At 39.5% G+C, this 23,311-nt stretch overlaps 3 protein-coding genes across 3 annotated transcripts; all 3 read left to right on the top strand.

Moving 5' to 3' along the window:
* The first annotated feature begins 2 nt into the window (after positions 1–2).
* Positions 3–7,282, top strand: LOC110044214 (uncharacterized). Its single transcript, XM_089293302.1, has 5 exons — positions 3–471; positions 2,205–2,479; positions 2,716–2,917; positions 3,773–4,102; positions 5,477–7,282. The coding sequence occupies exons 1-5, from the start codon at positions 120–122 to the stop codon at positions 6,058–6,060; spliced, it is 1,743 nt and encodes a 580-aa protein (XP_089149428.1). The 5' UTR covers positions 3–119; the 3' UTR covers positions 6,061–7,282.
* Positions 7,283–8,590: 1,308 nt separating this feature from the next.
* LOC110044215 (uncharacterized) lies at positions 8,591–14,364 on the top strand. The gene is made up of 5 exons (XM_020749723.2): positions 8,591–8,988; positions 10,209–10,501; positions 11,211–11,286; positions 12,046–12,306; positions 13,149–14,364. The coding sequence occupies exons 1-5, from the start codon at positions 8,697–8,699 to the stop codon at positions 13,643–13,645; spliced, it is 1,419 nt and encodes a 472-aa protein (XP_020605382.2). The 5' UTR covers positions 8,591–8,696; the 3' UTR covers positions 13,646–14,364.
* Positions 14,365–15,936: 1,572 nt separating this feature from the next.
* Positions 15,937–23,276, top strand: LOC110044198 (uncharacterized). Its single transcript, XM_020749704.2, has 4 exons — positions 15,937–16,357; positions 17,836–18,164; positions 18,922–18,976; positions 19,835–23,276. Exons 1-4 carry the CDS (start codon positions 16,060–16,062, stop codon positions 20,116–20,118), a joined length of 966 nt encoding a protein of 321 aa, XP_020605363.1. The 5' UTR covers positions 15,937–16,059; the 3' UTR covers positions 20,119–23,276.
* Positions 23,277–23,311: the final 35 nt, after the last annotated feature.

The raw sequence follows: 23,311 nt of genomic DNA, 5'->3' as shown, positions 1-23,311 counted from the left end.
GTGCTAAAGAAGTTAGTGGTTTGCGTGACGCTGAATTAGGAGTCGATATATGCAAATTTGACTTGAAAACCGCTGAATTCGTGGAATCGGTTTGAAACCAAAACAGTGTCAATATCGAGATGGAAGAAAACACTGACTCGAATATGGAGGAGGAACAGCCGCTGCCAGAAAGAAAGGAAGGGAACAAGAAATGTTTCCATCTTTTTAACTGTGATAAAACCTACAAGCTAGATGTAGTGGAGAAGTTGTTAAACGCCATCAAAGACAAACTAAGCTTCGAAATTTCGATCCTCACAAAGAAGTACTTTGCTCTCTCAGAAATGACGGAATTGTGCAAGACCATCCAATCTGAACCACCGATGGATTTCGCCGTGTTCGTCGTCCATGCTCACGAATCTCGGCTGTCAATCAACGAAGACAACGCTGGCATTGGTTACGCGAGATTCTACAGAGCATTACTGGAGAAAACGGGTGAGTGATTTAAAGGGGAACTGTTTTACTTACAAATTCGTTGATGACAACATCGTAACCTTCATATTTTATGTTACACAAAAGCCAAAAGGAAAACATTGATCCGGAAAACATCATATCAGAACTTTTTATGGAGTCCTCGCGACAAAGACCAGCAATGAAATTCTTGTTTCTGTTGTTTACTCAGAAAAATTGTACAGTGCTGAACGAATCGAGTGTTTCGGGTTTGTCGCAGTGGTTGCATGACAGTAACACTACACTCATTTGAAACTGAAATTTGAAAGCAAACTGAAAGGCTTTACATTCTAATTTTAAAGCCAAGAAAATCAATTTTTATCTTTATTTTCACCTTTCAAAGCGTCATTTTCAGAATTTAGAATTATTAAACTGAAATTTTCAAACAAAGTTTCACCATGCAGAATAGAGCGTTATTTTTACGTGACCTCCTCAAATCCTTAAATCCAAAACTAAAGAGCCACCAAAGTTTTAATCCTCATCAGGCATAAGAGGTACTAAATTTATATCAGGCACGGCTTACAACTTTCCAGCTCAATGGCGTACTTCGTTTGGAAACCAGCGCATTTTGAATTTCAGAGTTATGGCGGTGCGTGACATAAAGCTACAACTACGTTTGTCGAAAAATATGTATTTATCTAGTGATTTTTAGCCATTTAAGTACTTATTTAAATGTTTGTTTGTTCAGTGCAGTTAATCAGTCGCCTAGATAGCCAAAGAAAGTTTCAGATGTTAACACTATTTTCCGTCTGCCATATTGGTGTATCACAGAGGAACACCAACATGGCGGCTCCATACTAGCTCTGTAAATTTGCGCGGAACATTTCGACGAATATCTAAACTTTGGGACAACGCACACACCTTAAACTTGGAGAACTGTCTTCTTTATCTATCTTCTATGATATCACAATTTCTTGACTTTATCCACTGAATGGTTTTTGATTTATTTTTTATATATTGGGTGACAGTGAAAACGCTCTATAGACAAATTTAAATATTTTTTTGTTTTTTCCGAGAATAAGCACAAAAGCAGCTAAAAAAAAAAAAAAATTAAATAATCGACGTCCGTATTTTTCAAACATAAAATCTTGTATATCTAAAAACTGCCTCTTCTGGGGATAAGCATCCATTTAAACATGCAATCCAAAAATAAGACCACTGTCAAAAACTTAATCCCAGGTCTTGTTATGATCAATTTACGGCCTTCGGCTTAAGTTTTATCAAACGAACGAGAAACACTCAGTTTTCCTTTTCCTATTCACTATGCTGGCAAACATTTATGGCGCTATGAACATGCGTTGGATTATTACCGCATTTCCTGGATTATTATTAGGTGGTAGTGCAGTAGACGTAGCTAGCTTAAAAATGGGGTACTCCAACTTCAAGTTCAGAGAAGAAGCTAATCCCATTCTTTCACTAAGGACATTCCACAAGAGGGAGGTATCGATTTTAGACGGAACATTACACGCAGACGATTTACGTTCATTTTGTGTCGCACAGTCCCGCTCTTCCGAAGAAACACAAAGCTTCGGTTTAAAGAAACGTAAGCTGCAAAATCTGTAGCGCGCAGTAGCAGTAGCAGCAGCAGCAGCAGCGGTAGAAGTAGAAGTGGCAGTAGTAGCAACAGTAGCTGTAGCTGTAGCAGTAGCAGTAGCAGTAATATTTGCTCTCTACAACTGTTCTTGGATTCGACTTGATTTGTGTTTTTAAACTGACAGGCAACAAAGTAATTGTTGTTATTGGTGGAGATGACAATTACAAAAATGCTGCTGAGGAAGAAAAAGCTGTCTTGTCACGGTGGGCTAAGAGACAGATTTCCTCTCAGTTCAAAGAAGAATTCGTGGATGGACGCATAAGCTTTATCTTTTCCTGGGACAAAGAACACAGACTGATTCATGAGGAGGCAATGTTGCATTTCCTTGATCCTGGAAAGAAGGGGGAAAAATTTGAACCAAAACTTCAGCCTTCCAAACCTGCGGTTGACACGATTCAGGTAAAGTGGTACAACAGGAGCCAGGGTATTCGTAAAGAGTAAAACTGATTCTTTTACTCCTTGAGTGACACAGTTTAATTTGCCTTAGCGCGGAACAACCAAAATACATCACTATTTTTCTGCTAACAGACCAGCCAAGCTTCAAAGTTGCAAAAATAGGAACAGACAACAATAAATACAAAAAAACAACAACAAAAATAACACATAAAAGCATTAACTTCATTTTTGTGTCACAGGAAGTTACTTCCAACGATGTAAAAGCAACGACACCAATAAACTACTCCAATTTAGATCTAGAGCCAGTGAAGGACGATAGCATCGAAATGCAGAGAGCTGAAACCAATGGTAGGCAGGAAAATATTCCTGTTTATCAGTCACTTAACAGCGAGAAATCCAACCTTGTTGAAACTGTGCAAGTCACCCCCGAGATTAGGAGAGGTAAGTCAGTCAGTCCGTCCGTCCGTCTGTCAGTCAATGAGTCAGTCAGTCAGTCAGTCAGTCAGTCAGTCAGTCAATCAATCAATCAATTAATCAAGCAATCTTAATTGATCGATCGATCTTTCAATGAACAATTCAATCGATCAATTCATCGATCGATCGATCGATCAATTAATCTAATTTCAACTCATAACCAATATTTAACCAATATATTTCAATCTGGACTGTCCACCGACGGGTACTCAAGAATAAACATGTGGGGGCCGCTCCGCTTACATCCATCACGTCCTTCCGAACCTGCTGTCGGGTACGAGGAGGGAAATTCGTCATGATGGGAAAGCCGTGACACGAAAGGTGATATTTCAATCCAATCGATCAGTCGAGATTTTCATTTCTTCATCATTTTATTTCTTAATAAAATCTACATTGTGCAGTTGGACTGGCCCGCGAATAGCTATGCTAGTCTAGAGGGGTCAGTCTATCAATAGTTACAAATGATTTATTATTATTATTATTATTATTATTATTACTTTTATTACTATTATAGAAAAATAGAAAGTCAGAAAACTGAGTGAATAAAATAAAAAGAAAAAGTGGGCAAAGAATGTGATTTAATAGATAACATATTTTTGGTTTGTTTGTTTGATTGTTGTTGTTGTTTTCTTTTTTTTCTACTACTGCTACTAACATTTTGACAGAGTCGTACCCTTTAACACAGACACTGTTAAAAGGGCTGAGGAATGTGTCCGTATTAGCAAGTCTCCATGCGTTTTCGGGAAGTTTATTTAAAAGAAAATGTAACAGCTAGTGGCCCAACTGCAATTCGATTCGTCACTCTCATTCTCATTATTATAGGACAATACGCCGAACCTACACCGGAAGGTACTTCTAGCAAACGTTTAAAAGCAATGGCCGAGGATACACCATCGCAGGGGAAAGTAGCGCTCGTTTGTCGGGACCAGTCTGATATTGCCATTATCAGGGACTGGTTTGGTGATGAGCTACTTGACATATTCAACATATTCAGTGGTTCCCCAGATGCCGGGCCCAGCTATTTACTCTCTATCACTTCAATGAGGTCCTGTATTATTGTTGTCGACGCTGGAGCCATGAAAGACGAGTTGTGTCGCAGATCAGCTGAAACCCCTTATACAGACCTGCTGAACACAATCAGAGAAACAGTAGGTAAGATATCTGTTTTAAATCTCTTTCACGAAGGCTTGAGTCATGGGGCATAAGTCGCTAACCAGCTTCAAACTTATCAGCTTTGCGTTGTGACAGCAACAACAACTCAACTTATTCACTCGAACAATTACAGTTTTTTAAATATATTTATATATATATATATATATATATATATATATATATATATATTTAAAAAACTGTAATTGTTCGAGTGAATAAGTTGAGTTGTATATATATATATATATATATATATATCTATATCTATATATGTATGTATGTATGTATGTATGTATGTATGTATGTATGTATGTATGTATGTATATATATATACAAATAGAGGGGGCAGAAAAAGAAATGTAGATGTGAGTCTGGAAACTGACGTAACCCGATATGATGAGATCGTTTTCTAGTCAATCTCCAATTATTATAAGGTTTCTATAGATATTTAAGAAAATACAGAACTGATAAGAGATGAGAAGTGTACATGGTAAACAATTAAGAAAATCAATACACGTCTTCAGAATGTTGTTTAGACAGTAAATAAAATTTCAGTTGTTTAGAGAAACAAAGACAAAAAAATAAAATTTCACTTGTTTAGACATGAATTTGAATAAACATGTATGTTCTGTTAGAAGTTGAAGACATTGATATCTTTAAGGTGAGTGGGAATATTGTTCCAGAGAATAGTGGCTGTGTAAGCTTTTGTTTGTTTTCCAGAATTGGTGCGCACTTTTGATATGTATAGATTTTCCCTAGATACATATCCGGTATCGTATCCGTGTACTTCACTGGCGTATTGAAAGAAATCTTGAAAAAAGCTTGGTATGAGGCCTTTGTGCCAAAGATGCGTGAATTTCAGAGCTTGGAGTCTATAAACCTTATTTACTGTGAGAACATCTAATAAGTTTAGCATTGTGGACCTCTGTTTGGTACTAAAATCAAAACCATCATCTCTGTGGAGCTTCGTCTTAGCTGGGAGTAAAACCTTTTACCCTGTTGACCGCGTTTCTGAGAGTTAGTCCTGGTATTTGTATTTATTGACTCGCGACCTTAGATGCTGCCAGAAAAGGCGTACAATTACAGTTTACAAAATAGTGAAATTCTTGCATAGCTGCATTTTCCTGAGTATCAGGCTTTTCGAACGGAAGGTAGGAGGGGAGGAAACTGGGAAGGCCTAGGCCTGTTGTTCAGTCTACAAATGAGGAAAATACCCTTGCTACCAACAGGGACATTACTAGACACCTTTAAACTATAATAATTTTCTTGATCTCATCGATCATCAATCATGACCATTTCATTAAAAATAATTTATGCTTTTTCCATGTGGTACATTGTTGCAACGGAAACTTCACCTTGACTCTTCTTTGCTTTCAGTGAGAAAAGTGGTCATTATCGTCTGCAGTGACGACAGCGAGATGTCACAGGATGAGGAAGATGCCTTAACACGCGAAGTCAGGCTACATCTCGGTGAAAAGGGCGAAATTCTGTGGCGGAAGGGAAACAAAAATCCTCTCCATCAAACTCAAAACCCCAAACGTCCTCTTCAGTATCGTCGATCACAATCTCTTCCAGAACGTGATGGCATGGCAGAGAGGTCTCAGACGAGAATTGCCAAACGGCCGATGAATCCCAGTGAGTCCACATTACTTTTAAAGGCTCGCCTGCGCGACGGTATAATTTCATACCAAGATGAAGAAGGGTGGAAGCCTCCTAAAGAGATAGAAGATGACTTGATGAGGAAATGGAGATCAACCGCCGACGCAGAATTGTTGATTTATCAAGAAAACACAGTTGGACGTTACCGGGTTGTCGTGAATAAAGAGTCCTTCATATCTCAGGTGGGCGACAGCCTGAAGGAAACGTTCTTTGGTAATTCCGGTACAGGTTGCCTCTCCACATTAGGAAAGAGGGAAAGACATCCTCCAAAGGATACAGCCGATCACATGGAACCTGATTGAAACTTTTATGTGTACAGTGTGTAGCTCCATGTTAACGATATATTTTACTGAATGTGACGGATTGGACTCAAACACACAACTATGTCATTAAAATAATGTAGTAGAAAAGGATAGAAACTGGATTAATGACCGCCTTTTGAAAACAAACAAACGAACAAACAAACAAACAAACAAACAAACAAAGACGTGACAAACCATTCATTGGGCCCACTAAAAAAAAGCATTTTCGTGCGTCTGAGTTAGTATTTAAAACTGAGAAAGGTTAAATCAGCTGTGTTTAAATTCGAAAATAGAGTAGTAGCTCAATCCCGATTTCTTGACTCTTCGATTTCCCGAACTACTCCACGGCTCGAACCAAACCGTATAGTGTCATTTCCCTGAAATCTATTTCACTGCATAATTTCACCCCCTATATCTCGAACTATCTTTCGAGCTATTCTTCCTTTCACCTTCATTTTGTAATAATTTTAGAAATTGGGTTTCTACTGTGTAAATCATGATTTTAACTATTTGTATAAAGCAAATATACTTCAGCTAAGCAATGTTCCTGGAACTCGTGAATGTCTGCCCAATCTAGCTTAGGTAAGTCATGAAGATCAAATTAACTTGGCCTCATTAAGTTTCCTGACATTGTTAAATTATCTACCTGCCAAATATTTCATGTATCACCTAATTTCATAAAAGTCTTCGAACCTCATCCTGTCTCTAGTATAGGAACACCATAATTACACAATTCAAAGTGTGTTCTTACAACTCCTGAATCCAAAATGCTTTGGAATAAATAAAAGATAATTTTGCCCAACTACTGATGACTGTAAATGACATTACTTTATCTATACCAGTTTTATCTTGCTCGGCGGTATTAATAATTCTAAGATTGTATATTAATTTACTGTGTGTTTACTCTATCCTCTCATACTAGCTCTACTAGTTTTATCTTAAAAGAAATGTATTTAATTAAAGGGCATATATTAATTAGTTTACGTTGTTTTGCCCTTTCCACTTTTTTTTTCTCTGCACTTATTTGTTAACAATATCTATTCATGTCGTCAAGAGGATAAAAAGATAAAAATCGATATTCGACATAAACTAGGTCTGTCAGACAGATTACTTAGGCGGTTAAGTTCTTGAACACGGTTACGATTAAGTAAAACATATTTGAGATAATTATATTTCGATTCATTAATTTGTTTACTCATTAAATACAATATTATTATGTAAACGTTGTTGCTCTGTAAATATAAGCGTAAACGTAGACGGATGACTGAAACTTTTTTAGAATTGCTAGTTTATTGCGAAGTTTATCCATTGTGGAATGCCTGCAGTGGTTACCTCTATTTAGTGGCCAAGAAACAAGACTTCAAAGATGCCTTCTGCTCAGGTGGTCGAAACGTCAGTCACCTACAACAGTTCTTTTCAAAACTACCTTCACTAAACTCACACTAAACGAACTGAAATATACACTCTTATATGTAGGAAAAAGATAAACGATCAATTCATTGTTTAAGCCTATAAGAAAACGCAAACTACAGGGTGGGGCGTGGATGGGGGACTGCTCAACGAGTGACCCACAGCCACAACCGAATCCCACTCCCTCCCTTTTGGACGTACATTTCGTGTTCATTTCGTACCGCTCATTGCTTTTTCAATTTATCTGTCGATTTATTTTGGCCTTGTCCTCAATAAGGACTGTTTTCGGTGTAAACTTTTCTCCCTAAGGAAGCTTTGGTAAAATTTACAAAGTTCGGATATGCCCTACCCCGTGAAAACTGAAAGTAATCTACACCAACGACGTTTACTTATGGTATGACCGGCCCACTGGTCAGCTTTTCTAAAGCCAGAAATTTCCCTCATAATTCTACATGTACGCTATAAAATGACAGCAAAAAAGATCAATTAATCACCAAATAAATAACGTCGAATTCTGCACAGTCAAACCCCATTGAATCTGCTGAAACTCCCCAAGTTAAGTCTCCAAAGTATGCTTTGCTTCCTGCTTGCAAAGCTGAATTCAATTTGAAAAACTGTCTCGGAAGTGGGGGGAGGGTGTGTGTGTGTGCAGTGTGTGGAGAGGGGGGGGGGGGTGGGGAGCGTTGGGTTAGCTTCCCTGGACGAGCTAGTTTACTTTTCTTTATGGGAATTCGTTGGGTGTTTTTGCATGGAATTGTAATCGTACTTAATGAGAGATATGCAAAGCGTAAGATTCTGCGAGTAAATGGTGGGGTGCGCGCTTAAGACACAGGAAATGTCTCATCTGTTGTCTTGATGCTTTACGAGACTTCAGCCGCGAGTGACCGCGAGTCAGCCACGATGTAAGTGACCAAAATGATGTAAAAATCATTTGTCTCTATAATAACTCGAGACTGTTAAGGAAATCTGTGTTGAAAGAAAAAAAAAAAAAGAAAGAAAGTATAAATAGAAAACGCTTCATATTTTTAAATGGTGTCTGATAGAATTTATTTATAATCTGTGATCATGTTAATTGCGTGACAATAATGCTGCTTAGCATTCCGTGAAAACTCGGAAGGCTGTGTAACGCAATTTCTGAGAAATTGTATTTTCGGTGACTCACAGAGGAAGCGATATCGGAGATCAACCCTGTTCAAGACTGTCGCTTTTACTTCTTCACAGCAGTAATGGATAAAAAGAAACGGGTGCATCTCTTCAACTGTGACAAAACTTACGATCTACGCGTGGTAGAAGCTCTGCTTCGTTCTGTCGGAGAAAAGCTTCCCTTCACCATTACGATATCAAAACATTATTTCAGTCTCAAAAACATGTCTGAAATATGCGAGAACACCATCTCTAGACTTACAATAGATTTCGCATTTTTTGTCGTCCATGCAAACGAATCTCGGCTGTCAATCAACGAAAGCGACGTGAACATAGGATATACCAAGGTTTACAGAGCGTTACTAGAGGCCACTGGTAAGTTAAATGTTTACTTGTTTAAACCTTGCGCCTTCTCAGAGTGGAAGTGGAAAAGTACACTCTGGAATCCGTATCAAAGATTTTCGGGTTGCAAGCTTTAATGTAGGGATGAAACGATGTATTTCCATCACCAAATCTTGAAAAATGGAGTAAGTCTAGCGAAATTATGTAGCAGTAGAGTATAAGATATCGTACAGAGATTCTTCCGATCAGTTTCGCTTTCTAGTAAACTCTACGTGACGAATTAAATAAGTTTCTCAGAAATTCGCTTCCATGCATGGTTTAGGGGAAAATCACTGTTTGAAATGTTCACGAGGTTATCCACTCAGCTCTGGAGAAAGTACACGAAGGTCTACAATGATCGTAAATATTGTTTACGTCAGGTGAACAAGAGGCCAAAACGCATCAAAATATTAAGTATTCGTTCACCTTCGAACGTATACGAGAGTGTATTCGTCTGTATAGACTTAGGAGCCAGACCAGCCATTTCGTCGATTATATTAGTTATTGCCCCATGTGTCGTTTCCAAACGAAATCGAAAAACCAGAGGTGGGGCACTATATGTATATTATGAGAAGAGGAAAAAATGAAACACGAAATGGAACGCCGAACCTGGATGTTACTGAAACAACGGGAGTGTCAAAAAGCTGATAAAAAATGACGGAAACTGAAAGCATTCACTCGTGGTTTCGTTGTGCAAATGTTCGAGTCAATCAACCAGTTAAAGAAGCAACATTACGAGCAAAATAATTTAACACGTTAAGGCTTTTTTTTTTTTTCAAGCATTATGAATCAGTTACTCCAGCACCCCCCTTTTCCCCGGGCTGGCTTCGTTTCCGGTGATTCATCAGCACTAGCAAAGCCATGTAACTTTCATCAATTAGAATGGTTTTGTGCCTTTGATTTGTCATAAAACGTGTACAGTTTTACTTAGCCCAGGGGAGAAAAGTTCGCATCTTTTTCAACGGCCTTATTGTCAACTTCCTAGAAAACCATTTGGCCATTTTTTTCTGAAGAGGTTGGAGACGCTGCTCAGTAGAATCACTCAATCACTGAGTGCACTATTGCCTTGGACGTTTTATGAGCTCGCACTCTCTTTTTTGGAAATACAAATTAAGCGATAGTAAATGTATATAGTTATTATATTATTAAGCTTGGTAAAACGACGAGAAAACCATTCGTGACATGTACAGTTTCCATTGTTGATGTTATTTAAGGTGGCAAAGTTGTCGTGGTTATTGGTGGAGATAGCAACTACAAGGACGAAGCCGAGGAAAGGCAAAATGTCTTGTCACGCTGGGCACTGAGGGTAGTAAGTCCACAGCTCAAAGAGGAGTTTCGTGACGGAAGAAAAAGCCTTGTGTTTTCTTGGAACCAAAAGCACAGATCAATCCACGAGGAAGCACTGCTGCATTTCTTTGATCCGAGCAAAGCAGGATCCAAATTTGTTCCTCAGTTGGGGATGGCAGCGAGACCAAAATCAGATACAGCTTCGGCGTCTGTTGAAGAAGTATGTTTCTATTGTAAGAATTAAATTACTAGCCGGGTAACGTGTCGAATATATTCAGTATTTAGGAGACAAAAATTGGAGCTGCAATTTGTCGACCGAAGCACCGTGTTACTGTATTTGTTGTTGTGTCTGGAATAATGTTGAGAGACCTGAACCGAGAATTTCTGGCGAAACTGAAACAACATGAATTTCCTCAGTGCAGGTATGTTTATTGCCAAATCGCTCGGATCCATTGATGAAGACAATTTAATGAATAATTCACTATTATTGAGAAAAGAGGGGAAAGCCATTCCAGTCCTGACGAGTACCATTGGATGATTGTATGATTGCTAATTTGATGTTATGAGTAGAGACAAAAGATGCCTAACATTTAATAGTTGTATCCAGTTTTTTGTTCGAGACATTTTTTTTTTCCTGATTCTAGGTTTATAGGTCAGGTTTCCTTACACGACTTGTGCTTATTCATCGCTATATTTAACCATGCATGTGTCAGGCTGCTTGTTCAGTGCGTCTCTCCGCGTCTTTTGGTGGGCTCTGTCCTCAATTGGCGAAACCACGATTTCGTGTGTTTTGTGTGTTTCTTGACTTGTTCTCATATAGTCTAACGGCGTCATAGTCGAATAAGGAATACAAATATTGTAGGAGCACTCCTTAACCTGAGCCGGTCGATTCTTTGTTAACACAGGTTGTCATCGTTCTTTCTTTGCAGTCGTTTGCCGAACTAGAAATCGATGGACGTCGGAGACAAGAAGAAATCGCGAGCACAACGGCTGCAAAACCACGCGGTAAAGCAGTTTCTTTTATAAAATATTTAAGATAGTACGCGCGCTCTCATTAGTTGATTGGTGTGTTTGGATGAGAGCATGCAAAAACTGTTGTGACAAGAAATTTTTTATGAAAGCAACAGAAGCCTTTTTTCCGTGTTCACACAGCCTCATCTAAACCATAGTTAATAGTCTAAACACTCAGGTTTGCATAACTCTCTCGAATTCTCCCAGTCCCCCTCATGTTTTTCATGAGGCTGTGTAAACGCAGAAAAATCCTGTATTGCTTAAATGTGAAAGATAAATATGCTACAAAACTAAAAATATGGATTTAAAACAGCATATCATATTTATCAGTGAACAATTAATTTCTTCCCAGAGAAAAGTCATTTTATGGCTGTTTTTAGCTACTTGTATTTCTGCTCAGTGTATGCTTGAAAGCAACCTGAGTTACCATCTCTCTCTCTCTCTGGGTTTTAAGTGACACTTATGGCGAAACTATTCAGATAAATGAGTAGTGTCTTGGATTGGACCTTACTCGTGCTCGAAAAACAGTCAATCATTAGCCGTAAACACTACATACTATATAATCCGACGTGAGAGTATGGAATCCATTGTCAAATCAAGAACTATTTGAACCGCAACTGTTTTAAAACTTTAAAAAAAAACCTGTCTTAACCAGGGAGAAGAGTCGGTACACCAGCAGACAGGATAGGTTTACTTACACCACAGGCTAACATGATCACCGTTTCAGCTTGCATTTGTTTCCTTGTTTCTCAGGAACTGCAGATTTAATGATCCTCTGTAGTGACGAGGCTACCGCCACAGTTGTCAGCCACATGTACTGTCTACCGAGCATGCGTCCCCCTCCGGATGTGTGTATTGGAAGCCCAACAGAGCTGAAGCTGCATCTGCAAGTACAATCGGTAACAATGTGTGCTCTTGGACTGTTGGCGAGTGATCTGAAAGAGGCTACCCTGAGAAACAACTGGGAGAGGTCAGCTATCGCAGATCTGTTGATGGAGGCTCAAAAAGTAGCAGGTAAGAAGCGCACTAAGGGCGTTAACTAAGGCTACCAAAACATGGATGGCTCTTTCAGGATATAAGTAAGTAATTAATTAAGTAAGAGACCTTATTTTATGAGGGTGACACGTAAAAGTAACTAACATTACTGATGAACTCAGTGTGGCCCTCTAAAAAAATACAAAAATACAAATAATAAAAACTACGTTCTCGAAGATTCTGGAAAGAATGCTAAGGGGGCTAGAAAATAGGTTCGAGAGAAAGGCATGTTTGTCCTTTAACACGTTAAGGTGTTAAATCAAGTTGCCATTAGTGGTCTCCTCGTTTTCTAGCCTGGTCCAGGCTCTCGGTCGGTAAGAACGATCGGAAAAGCGGGCGGGCGACGAGCGGGATCTTGTAGGGAAAAGGAGGGGTCTCCCTTTCCTTTTCTCTACCAGACCCCGCTAATCGCCCGCGGGCTTATACGATTGTCCTCACGGACCGAAAGCCTGGAACAGGTTTCTCGTTATCAGAGTTTTGGAAACGAGGACATTTAAAGGTGAAATTCATTTCAGGTGCCAATTTCAAATGTCAAATAATTAATTCCCTGCATGTTCGTGTGTCATTCTTCAGGATCCAGGCCAAAAGTGGTGGTATCAAGTGCTAGCTCCCTGAGTGGTTCCCCCACCCTCAGTCCATCCCCCACCCCACACATCCGGTGTTTAATATTTGCATTTTGCACCTAAATTAGGGGGTGAAATGAAAGGCGTGTACCACATTAACCCTAATTTCTCGTAACCAATGTTTATGTCTAAAACTAGACTTGAATCTAATACAACTTTTATTTAAATTGATTTTTTTTCATGCTTTTTTGCGTCTAGAAAAAAGAGTTATCGTCATTATTTGCTCAGACAGAAATTTGAAAGAATTGGCATTATCACAGAGTGAAGAAATCGATATCACCAACAAAGTAGAGTTGATTCTTAAGCAAAAAGGCGTCATTCTTTGGTGGAGAGGAAAAATTCGGGAGAATGAATCCAGTGCCAGTGATGCTGCTACGCCTGAATGGCAGTACGTTTCATTTCCAGCAATGGATCCGAACGGAGATCAACAAAGCGACACCCCCAAGAAGGCACTGATGCTGAAGACAGTCATCCGTTATGGCGCCATCTCATATAAAGAAAGTGATGTGGTGGAGAGGAAAGAGGGCTGGGAACCACCATCTCAATTAGCGTCAGATTTGCTTCAGAAATGGAAGGATGTGCCCAGAGCTAAATTGGAGATCCATTCTGAGAAAGACCCTGGCCATTTGCACGTGGTCGTCAGAGATTCCTTAGCCTCCGGGTTGATGGGTTACGTGAAATCGTTCAGCGCATGAAAGCCTTCTTGTGATAAAGGCGGTGAAATAACGTACCGTTAACTACCTTGCTTGGACAGGCGCACAGAAGTTCGCAAGTTGAAGAAGTACTGAAGTTTGACGTTTTAAAGTGAACATATATATACAATTATATTGCTGTCGCAGTATATAGCTTATAATCACCTTTAAGTTAAGTAGACACGTGTAAAATCACAGGTAAAAACTAAAACAGAGAACCGGTCAAGCTGTATAGACTGCATGCTTAATACTGAAAAAGAAATCAGTTTCGAAAGTAAATGAACTCGACTGTCGACAAACTCCTGAACAGAATAAACTCAGAGAGCAGTAGTTAACTCCAGCTATTGGACCAACAACTAAATGAAGCCTCGTGCTCTCGTTTGCCGACAAAATTATTGAAAAGTATACAGGAGGAGATTTTAACATAAGGGGGAGTAGGGGGGCGGGGGGGGGGGGCTTATTATTAGTTAAGACGCTGGATTTGTAGTACGAAGGTCCGGGTTTCAAATCCTCCTCCCTGCCACTAGATGGATTTGTGTTTGGTAGTCCCAAATTCAACTCGTCCACGTCTTGTAAATAGCCAACTGGTCGGCCTCCAACCAGTTGTGATTTTAACAAGTTTTCATTTCTATTTACAGTGCCTGTTTCTCGATTTAATGTGTTCCTTATTAGCACAGCAGTGCTTAATACCATGACTTAAATAAAGTGATTTCTTTACAGCAGATTTGCACGTTGTCGTCATTTGACTACAACTACCAGAATTCCTTTCGTTTTCTCTTTATTATTTAAATTTTGAATTCCCAGTGGGGTTTAACCAACAATTGCCTTAATTAGCATAAGAAACAGAAAAAGTGAAGGATTCTGGTAGTTGTAGTCTAATGGCGCCATCACCCAAATCACCTATTAGTATTTGAAATTCATTATTATGCTGCGTCTTTCGATAATCACGCCAACGTGTCTTCAATTACGAATACGGTTGTGCACTTGTGTTTTTCCGCCGTTCAATCTCAGCGGATACACCAGAAAACTCGGAAAACAGACCTTCACTTTTTCCAAAGTTCGTTCATCGTCGTTGCAATTATATATGATAGCAAGCAGCGCTAATCGTTAGTTCGGTTTTTAAAACCCGCGTGTAAGAACCTACATTTTGTGAAGTCTAGAAAAATAGGTTCTTGTTTTTGGAGGTAGCTATTGGAGATTTAGTTCTGTGAAGGACATAAACCTGGGCTTGGTCCATACAGTATTTATTCACAACTGTATTATGATAAGCCTAACACATCTGGGGTGACCAGCCTGGTCTAACAACACAGATGAAACAATTACAATCTTTTCAAGATCGCTTTGCGAAGAAGATCGTTAAGTCGAAAATGTCATCAGCAGAGGCTCTGACGTCGTTGCGGTGGGTATCTTTACATGCGAGGCGGTTCGGTCATCGGTGTTGTGTTATGCAAGATGCAATGAAAGGTGGCATCCCCGAACATTTCGGTGTATTCAGATCCACCATGAACCAACAACACGGTTATAATACCCGAAATGGCTACATGCCCAAAGTCAGTAGGCCAAGAACGGACTCGGAAAAAAGCAAAACATGTTATAAAGCCATTAACGACTAGGCCACACTACCAAGTGCTTTAAGGAAACTGATGCCGAAGACTATTTTTAAATACAAACTGAAACAGTTTTTATTGAACCATTTTACCTTAGTTATTAGTATTTTAATTCTTGTTTTAGTTTTTAATCTTAGTTAGCTTACCGCATAGGTTCTTCTCCTTTTTATTGTATTTTTAAAGGTTTAACATTTACTTTCTCAGAGGACCTTCCTGAAAACCACCTTATGGTGATTGGAGGCTTCCTCTTAAAATATTATGTATTATGTATTATTATTATTATTATTATTATTATTATAATAAAAATTATTATTATTATTATTATTATTATTATTATTATTATCGTGGTCCCGAACAACTTGGTTGTAGTGTTTGCCTCTACAGACAGGAGTTCATAATATAACTGTAACCCACATATATGAAGCTGCTTGATATTGCTTTTTCTTGCTTGGCTTAACAGGCTCATATATGTTTGGGTTTTTAAATGGCAAATTTCTGTCAGCGGGTAAAAACAACACGCGGGTTTTATACCCATTTTAATTGTTCATCAAGCCTAAGTACGGTATGATTAACTTTGGGATTTGAAAATCGGAAAAACAGTTTTCAGAATGAAATATTTCACATTGTAATCCCAACAAATTAAAATTTGTGACAAGGTCACACCTTCCGTTCAAGCGTGACCGTCTATCTCGCGGAAAAAGTAAACAAAAGTCATTCCCAGAATTGATGTCATGTAAAAGCGTAATAGCGTCGCTGGTAAGCATAACATTAGGGAATAAGCTTTCAATTCAGTGAAGAATAGTTTATGGTATGGCGGAACGGTCGAGTCAGAAGGTTTACCTTTTTAACTGTGATAAGACTTACAACCTGGATGTCGTGGAAAAGTTCTTACTCGAAGTGGACGAGAAACATGGTCTCGATATTTCGATAGAAAAGCTCAATTTTCGCCTGAACAGCATGGCGGAGATTTGTGAAAACATCATTCCTCAGCTACAGATGGACATTGCCACATTTGTCGTTCATGCTCACGAATCTCGGCTCTCAATCAACGAAGAAAACGCCGGTATTGGCTACGCAAAGATCTACAGAGCGTTACTGGAGGTCACAGGTTAGTTTAGCACTATAGTCCAGAAGTATAAAAACTTGATTTATCTTACCAACGAAGGCAACAGACCACACATAAATCAATACATCTGTGGTTAAAGATTCGATGTATAGAAATACACGTGTATATGTTTCATCCGTTTCAGAAGAGGTAGCAAGGGGCGAGTTTTGAAATAAGTGAAGAACACTTTCGTTTTCAAAGAATTAATATTCGCACGAGGTCACATGGTAGACTTGTACTGACTTGAATCTTATATGAAGATGAAATTTGCATAAGAGGAAAGCGGGAAGAGAATAAACCTTTGTTTGACGTTTTGAACTTCGGAAGGTTCTTAACCACGTATTAACTTAAGTCTGCATTGAAGACATCATCGCAGGTATACATTAAAGGTCACTGTTGTTTGTTGAATTCCATTTTAGTTTTGTAATTAGCTAGACATAGGAAAAGATTCTTAATTTTATGGCCTTTATTCCGCTAAAACCTTTTCTCCTTGGCAGCTGTCTTTGTTTCAGAAGCTGGACTGAATTTGCAAGCAGTCCCCCACCCCTCCCCCCCCCCCCCCAAACCGGGCTAAAATCTCCATGTAATCACCCCTTTCGAGCTACCCTCGAACGTTTTAAAAATTAGTTTCTCGGAATAATGAACGAACTTCCCTCGGAAACAGAGGGAAACGGTGTTAACTCGTTCTCCTTCAAAATACCCTTACTTAAACGGCATTTTATGTTCATAAAGCAGACAAAGTGTTAATAGTGATTGGTGGAGATGATCATTACGAAGGTGAAGACGAAGAAGGACGTACTGTGATCAGCCGGAGCTGAGACCTAGACTGAAACCGGCCCTCTCCTATGTTATTTTCCAATTTATTGTAAGGGCTTTGTTTCAGAATCGCAGCTCCCACTAACCGGGCTAAAATCTCCAAGTAATCCCCCTCTTAATTAATGTCTTAATTAAATCTCCATGTAATCATTCGCTTAATTAACATGATTTCCCGTCGGTACTGCGCACTCTCGAGAATTTGTTTACGTTTTTTTGTTTTGTTTCATGTAAGACATCACAAAATGTAAACATTTCACATCTACTTACATGAGGTAAATTCGACTTTCTCATGCCACTTGATGAAACAACTTCGCAGCTGTAAAAATCAATGAAGCCGTTGGAAAAAGAATTTGAAAGGTCTCAAAGATAAGGTATGTGGTTCGTAACGAATAACATCGATTCGCATTCCATCGAATGAGTCTTACAATGTTTATAAACATAAGGGTGCTGAGACTGCGCATTACGGACTGGAAATGATCTTTAATGCCTTGGTAACTGACGTCGAACGAGTCCAAAATGCATCTCTAATTAAATAAATGGAAAGCTATAAAGCTCTAAAGATATTAAATAATGAACGAAACTTTCCTCGGAAGTAGAGGCAAACGGTTCGGAACTTGTTCTCATTGCAAATACTTTTACTGAAACAGTATTTCATATCCATAAAGGGGACAGAGTCTTAATAGTGATTGGTGGAGACGATGAATACAGAGATGAAGACGAAGAAAAACGTACTGTGATCTCGCGTTGGGCTCGAGGGAAAGTGGGTTCACAGTTCAATGAGGAATACCTTGACGGACGAAAAAGTTTCATCTTTTCTTGGAACAAACAACACCGAGAGATCCACGAAAAAGCGCTGCTGCATTACTTTGATCCAAGCAAGAAAGGACAGAAATTTGATCAACCAAAACCAGAGCCAGTGCCCTTACCAATACGCGTACGTGAACAACCTGACGTCACTCCGCATGTACCGGCAGCGGGAGGTACTCAACAAGAGGTATGCCTATAATGATAATTTAACGGCAGAGGAATCTATTTATTTTGCTTTCATTTATTTCTTGGTATGATTTAGTGCATTATTTCTATATAACCTCGACTAAACGCTGGATTCAGAAAGGTGCAGTACAGTGACCGAATGGTAGTACGTCGGACCCCGCCTGAAGTCTACGTTCGAGCCCGATGTTTGCGTTGCCTTCATAGGCAAGCCCTTTACCATACATAGTGCTTCTGTTTACCCGGACGTATAAATTGGTACGGTCAAATTGGTAAGGCAGTCTGCTAAAAATGGTTGTGGAGAGGGAGGGGAGGAATCTGTGGTAGACTGGCCGATCTTGAGGATTAGGACCTCCGTCCCCTAAAGTAGTTGCCTCATCTTCAAGAGCCACTTGACTTCTGTGTCATATTTCTGGGAATGGTAATTAAAATGAAGGTCGATACAAACAAAGAAAATCAATGGTAGCATATTGCATGCATATGAATTACATGTGACAAGGTATCAGTACACGAGCCGGGCAGATATTTTATTTTGCCGGCCCGGGCAGATCTATATATCAAATTGAAGTGACATTATCTTTATGCCTTCTTAATGGTATAACATCAACATCGTGATCTGCGAATAATCCAGGGAAACATGCTCAAGGTTGGTGTTGGATTTATTCTTTTCCTTTAACCAATGTTTTGCAGGGAGAAATATGAGGGAAGAAATAAGTAGGAAAGAATTAGATACTGTACTGAAAAGCTTGGTTTCTTTGCAGTTCTTTGGACAGACAAAAGGGCTGAGGAGTCAGTTGGGAGAAGCTAGTTATGGAAGTGAGAGGATTTCCCTTCTAATTTAAAAAGGGTTGAAAAAATGGTAGCAGCGACACCAATTTAAATTGCGAAGAAGGAGTTAAGGAGAGGGATTGCAGCTAAATAGAATGAGGGACTAAGCCCTTGATATCTGAGGTTCTGTAAGCCAAAAAACAATGTTAGTTCTAACGAGTGGCTGTCACTACATTGGTAGTTTTAAGTTCCGTTTACGCCAGGAATCATAATGATGTCACCGAAAGAACAACGTTGTCATGATCTCACGTGAACCACGCTTGCCGGGCATTGCTTTTTACAGCAAAAATGGGTTAATGGGGTAGCGTTTTGCCTGCATGAACCGTTTCCAAAGTAACTTATCTGCAAACTGTCAGATTTGATTACTTGATCTTCCTGAGAATCAAATTAGAGCGCTAAAAATAGGGAAAAAATGGAGTAGAGGAATAGCATGACGTGACATGAATTCTTGAGAGTGACACAAACCCATCGTTTCATAATTTTCCCGTGGGTCTTATATGTAATGCAAACCTAGACAAGAACAACAACAACAACATTTATTTATACTAAAAAGGAAATAAAGAAGATTACATTAATTTGAAGCTTACAAATGTAGTATTATCTGCTTATAACAACCATACGGCTAAAGATGTTGAGCAGCTATCTATAGGATACAATTAATAACATTAGGTCATGTGTACTAGATTTAAAGCAAACTAACTTAATAAATAGAGATATAAACACGTATAACAAATCAAAAGCTAACACCAAAAATCATTAAAAACCGTCTTGCGGGATAACACAGGCCAGAGTTTTCATGGGTGCTTGATCTCTGTATCAAAATTGTTTTGTTTGTTTTAATTCCAGCTATTACCGATTACCCGGCGGGCACAGTGCTGTTGGAGACGAGCATGCGTTATGGAGAGATCTCCTACCAAGCGCCAGACGTTGTGAAGCGGGTGGATGAATGGCAGCCACCGGATAACTACAAGGCAGACCTAAAGGAACAACACGGGTTAACTCCTGAGGCTAAAGTGAAGTTTGTCAGTAAAGGCAGCGGCACGATTAGCTATAGTTGTGTTATCACTAAGGAGAAACCTTCGCGGTGGCGCAGGTGCTTCAGCTGTGGCGTGATATGTGGTGAAGTATGACGAATTGTGTGGGAGGGGCCAACTCGTTGTGTGAGAGCCACTTAGGCGTAGATTTTTGACTGTATAGTGCGGGTGTTAAATTGCAAAGCACCAAAACAAATAAAAAGGAACGTGAGCACAAAATAAATAGGATAATAAATTAATAGATAGGTAGGTAAAGTCTGTGTACGAGCCTAGTGGCCTATCAGGCCGGAGCTTATCCCGGTTTCCGTAGCATGAAGCGGCTAGGAGTATTTCCACTCCCCCCTGGATGGGATGCTAGTCCATCGCAGGGTTACCCCTAGCATTAAGTTCGCCGGTATCCATTTATATATCTGGGTGGAAAGAGGCACTGTGAGAATAAAGCGTCTTGCCCAAGAACACAACACAATGTCCCCGGCCAGGGCTCGACCCGGACCGCTCGATCCGGAGACGAGCTAGCGCACTAACAATGAGGCCACCGCGCCTCCCAGAACAAATTAATAAGTAACTTAAATAAAAGTTAGCCGATGTCCTTTGGGAGGCGACCTTTAGTATGAATAGCATTTAGTAACGATACATATACTAGGCCTCGCACATGTTGCACAGCAAGGAAGGTCTATAGTGACTGGCATTTCCAAGGGGACTCTGCACCTGCACTGAAGCAGGGGCGTATTTAAAGGGGGGAGGGGGGTGGATTAGATAGCTAGCCACCCTCCTAATTGAGATAAATTGTGAATATTATAGCAGAAAAAAGGGAAACACTCTGGACAGTTTTCGTCCTGTAACTCCCACTTTGTGGTATTGCTTAGTATTTGTGGTGCAACAGTTTTAAATTAGGTTCCATGTTATACCTTGAAACTAATTAATACTTTGAACAAGATTTATTCAATTTGAAGGTGTGTGAAGAAATTCCTAGATTTATCCTGGCGAGGTTTCGTATTACTATTTCTTTAACGAAACGTAATCGATTACTCTGAATACCATCAATACCAGAAATTAAAACTAAAATAAGCAAAGAAACAGTTACTTTAGCGCTGTTTCAGGAATAGGAAATATATTTGTATTCGCCATTCCTAACATCAATCTAGCCAAAGAGAAATCTCTTGTTATCGTTAATGATCAAATAAGTATACAACACTTTTTGCACTAAGCTGGTTTAAGAAAAGCATGGGAGTGAGGCCAGTAAACTTTAAATCAAACGGAGGGGAAATGTTTACATGTACAACATTTGTAAGTAATGGTATAATAGGACTGAGTGGAGTCCGATTCGAAATAGTAATTGGACCGAGTGGAGTACAATTCAGGGAGTAATCGCGCGAGTAATTTCAAAATCGGACGAGCGCGAAGCGTGAAGCCGATTTGAAATTACGAGCTCGATTACTCCCTGAATTGTACGACAAGAGGTCCAATTACTAATTAGTCGTACCTATAACAAATTTCGGAATTAAAAATGTCTTTTGAGAATTTCTTTTGAGCGAAAACGTCTGTAGCGCTTTCCATAAGTTTTGAAAACTGGACGAAACATTGCGAAAGAAGCCATTAAAGCGCGCGCAATTGACGTGCAAATCACGTGAGTATCCAATTACAGGTATCCAATTACAAAAAGTTGAAATTGGATACCTGCAATTGGACACCCACGTGATCGCGCGCCGATTGCGTGACAAATAGGCGCGCGGAGAACCAATCACGATCGAGAGTTTTGTTATAGGCACGATCAAAGGAGGAAGCGCTAGTGATTACCGTTAGATGGGATGAAAAATGTATCCACCAAATAAAGACTTGCTGATGATGTAACGAATATAACATCAGTATGTTTTACGACTTTTTACCGAATCTTACCGTTTGAATCCGCCGGGATCCAAAGGTCAGAGTTTGGGCGCACATTGCGGTCTTTGCGTTCTGTTTTTGGACAAGATACTTTGATCTCGCAGTCTCTCTCTACGGTGTGTATATACTCCAAACTTTCGGGTAGCCTTATGTGCCTTATGGCATAAAGAGATATAGGAAACTTTCGGGTATCTAGAAAAGCCTCGAATAGCGAATAGTCGCGAATAGCGAATAGGGAATGGTACGAATAGTGCGAATAGACTCGAATAGTGCGAATAGAGGCGAACAGTCGCGAATAGTGGCGAACAAACGCGAATGTTGGCGAATAGTGGCGAACAGTCGCGAAAAGAGGCGAATATAGTGGTGAATAGTAGCAAATGGGGGAGGGGGGGGGGGGGACAAAAACTGTTGAATGCCTTATACTACTTGTTGGGTATGAATCTATGCTGCTCTGTCAGCAGGACTTCATATTGACAAAGTAAAAACGTGCACACTGCGAATAGGCTTTCATGTTGATGAGAGATAACGCTTAACTGCACATCAACTTGGGACCTATTACTGTCCTCGGTTGATAAATTTATTTTTAGCATGTACAACGGACAAAAATCGGCCTTCATTTGATATCGGTAAGGCCCAGTTCAGACGCTGAACTTTCCACGAGCCGAACTTAATTCGAATTTCGATCGACCCAAATTATATGTCAAAAGTACGCCTGTTGATTCAGACGTCGAACTTAATTCACCGAACTTAATTTAGTTTGAACCAAAACACATAAAAAAAATCAGTGGTTTTCAGGCAAGGTGTATGCATATGCATTAGGTTCAGCACATGAAAAGTTCGACGTCTGAATCAAAGTCGTTCCAAAGCCGAAATTCCCGGCTGAGCTAGGCGGGAAGAACGGCTGAGCCGCTCCAAATTCAAATAGCTGTTCTTAACTGATTCAGACGCCGAACTTTTCATGTACTTAATTCAACGTATCAGGTTCGGCTCATGAAAAGTTCGGCGTCTGAACTGGGCCTAAGGTGGAATGATCAAGCTACATATCAGTTCTGAATATATAAAGAACACGACACGAATAACTTCCTCTGGAAATTTGAGCCCCGGTGTTTTAGGCTTTTTGTCTAATCAGGCATGGGTTTGAAAAAAAAAAGCTCAAATTTACTAAAGAATGTATGAGCTATATTAGCGCTTTTGCCACACAAATTGTGTAGGTTTTTAAACCTAATATTTCTTTCAATATTACTCACAAAGAGCTAAAATTTCCGCTGAATATTTCCACAAGCTCTTTAAACATCCGATCTGAAGTCAATCTGTATATTGTATGATTCCTTTTCTGAGCAAAGTCGCTAATTAAACAAAATGTAAAGAAATGGCGCACCTTTATAATCCTCTGCAATCTGATCGG

The sequence above is a fragment of the Orbicella faveolata genome, unplaced genomic scaffold (genome assembly GCF_042242905.1).
Source record: "Orbicella faveolata isolate gen_17 unplaced genomic scaffold, um_ofav_v1 contig_25, whole genome shotgun sequence".
Classification (NCBI taxonomy): Eukaryota; Metazoa; Cnidaria; class Anthozoa; order Scleractinia; family Merulinidae; genus Orbicella; species Orbicella faveolata.
The sequence above is the reverse complement of the archived record's forward strand: the minus strand, read 5'-3'. Positions and strand labels throughout refer to the sequence as shown.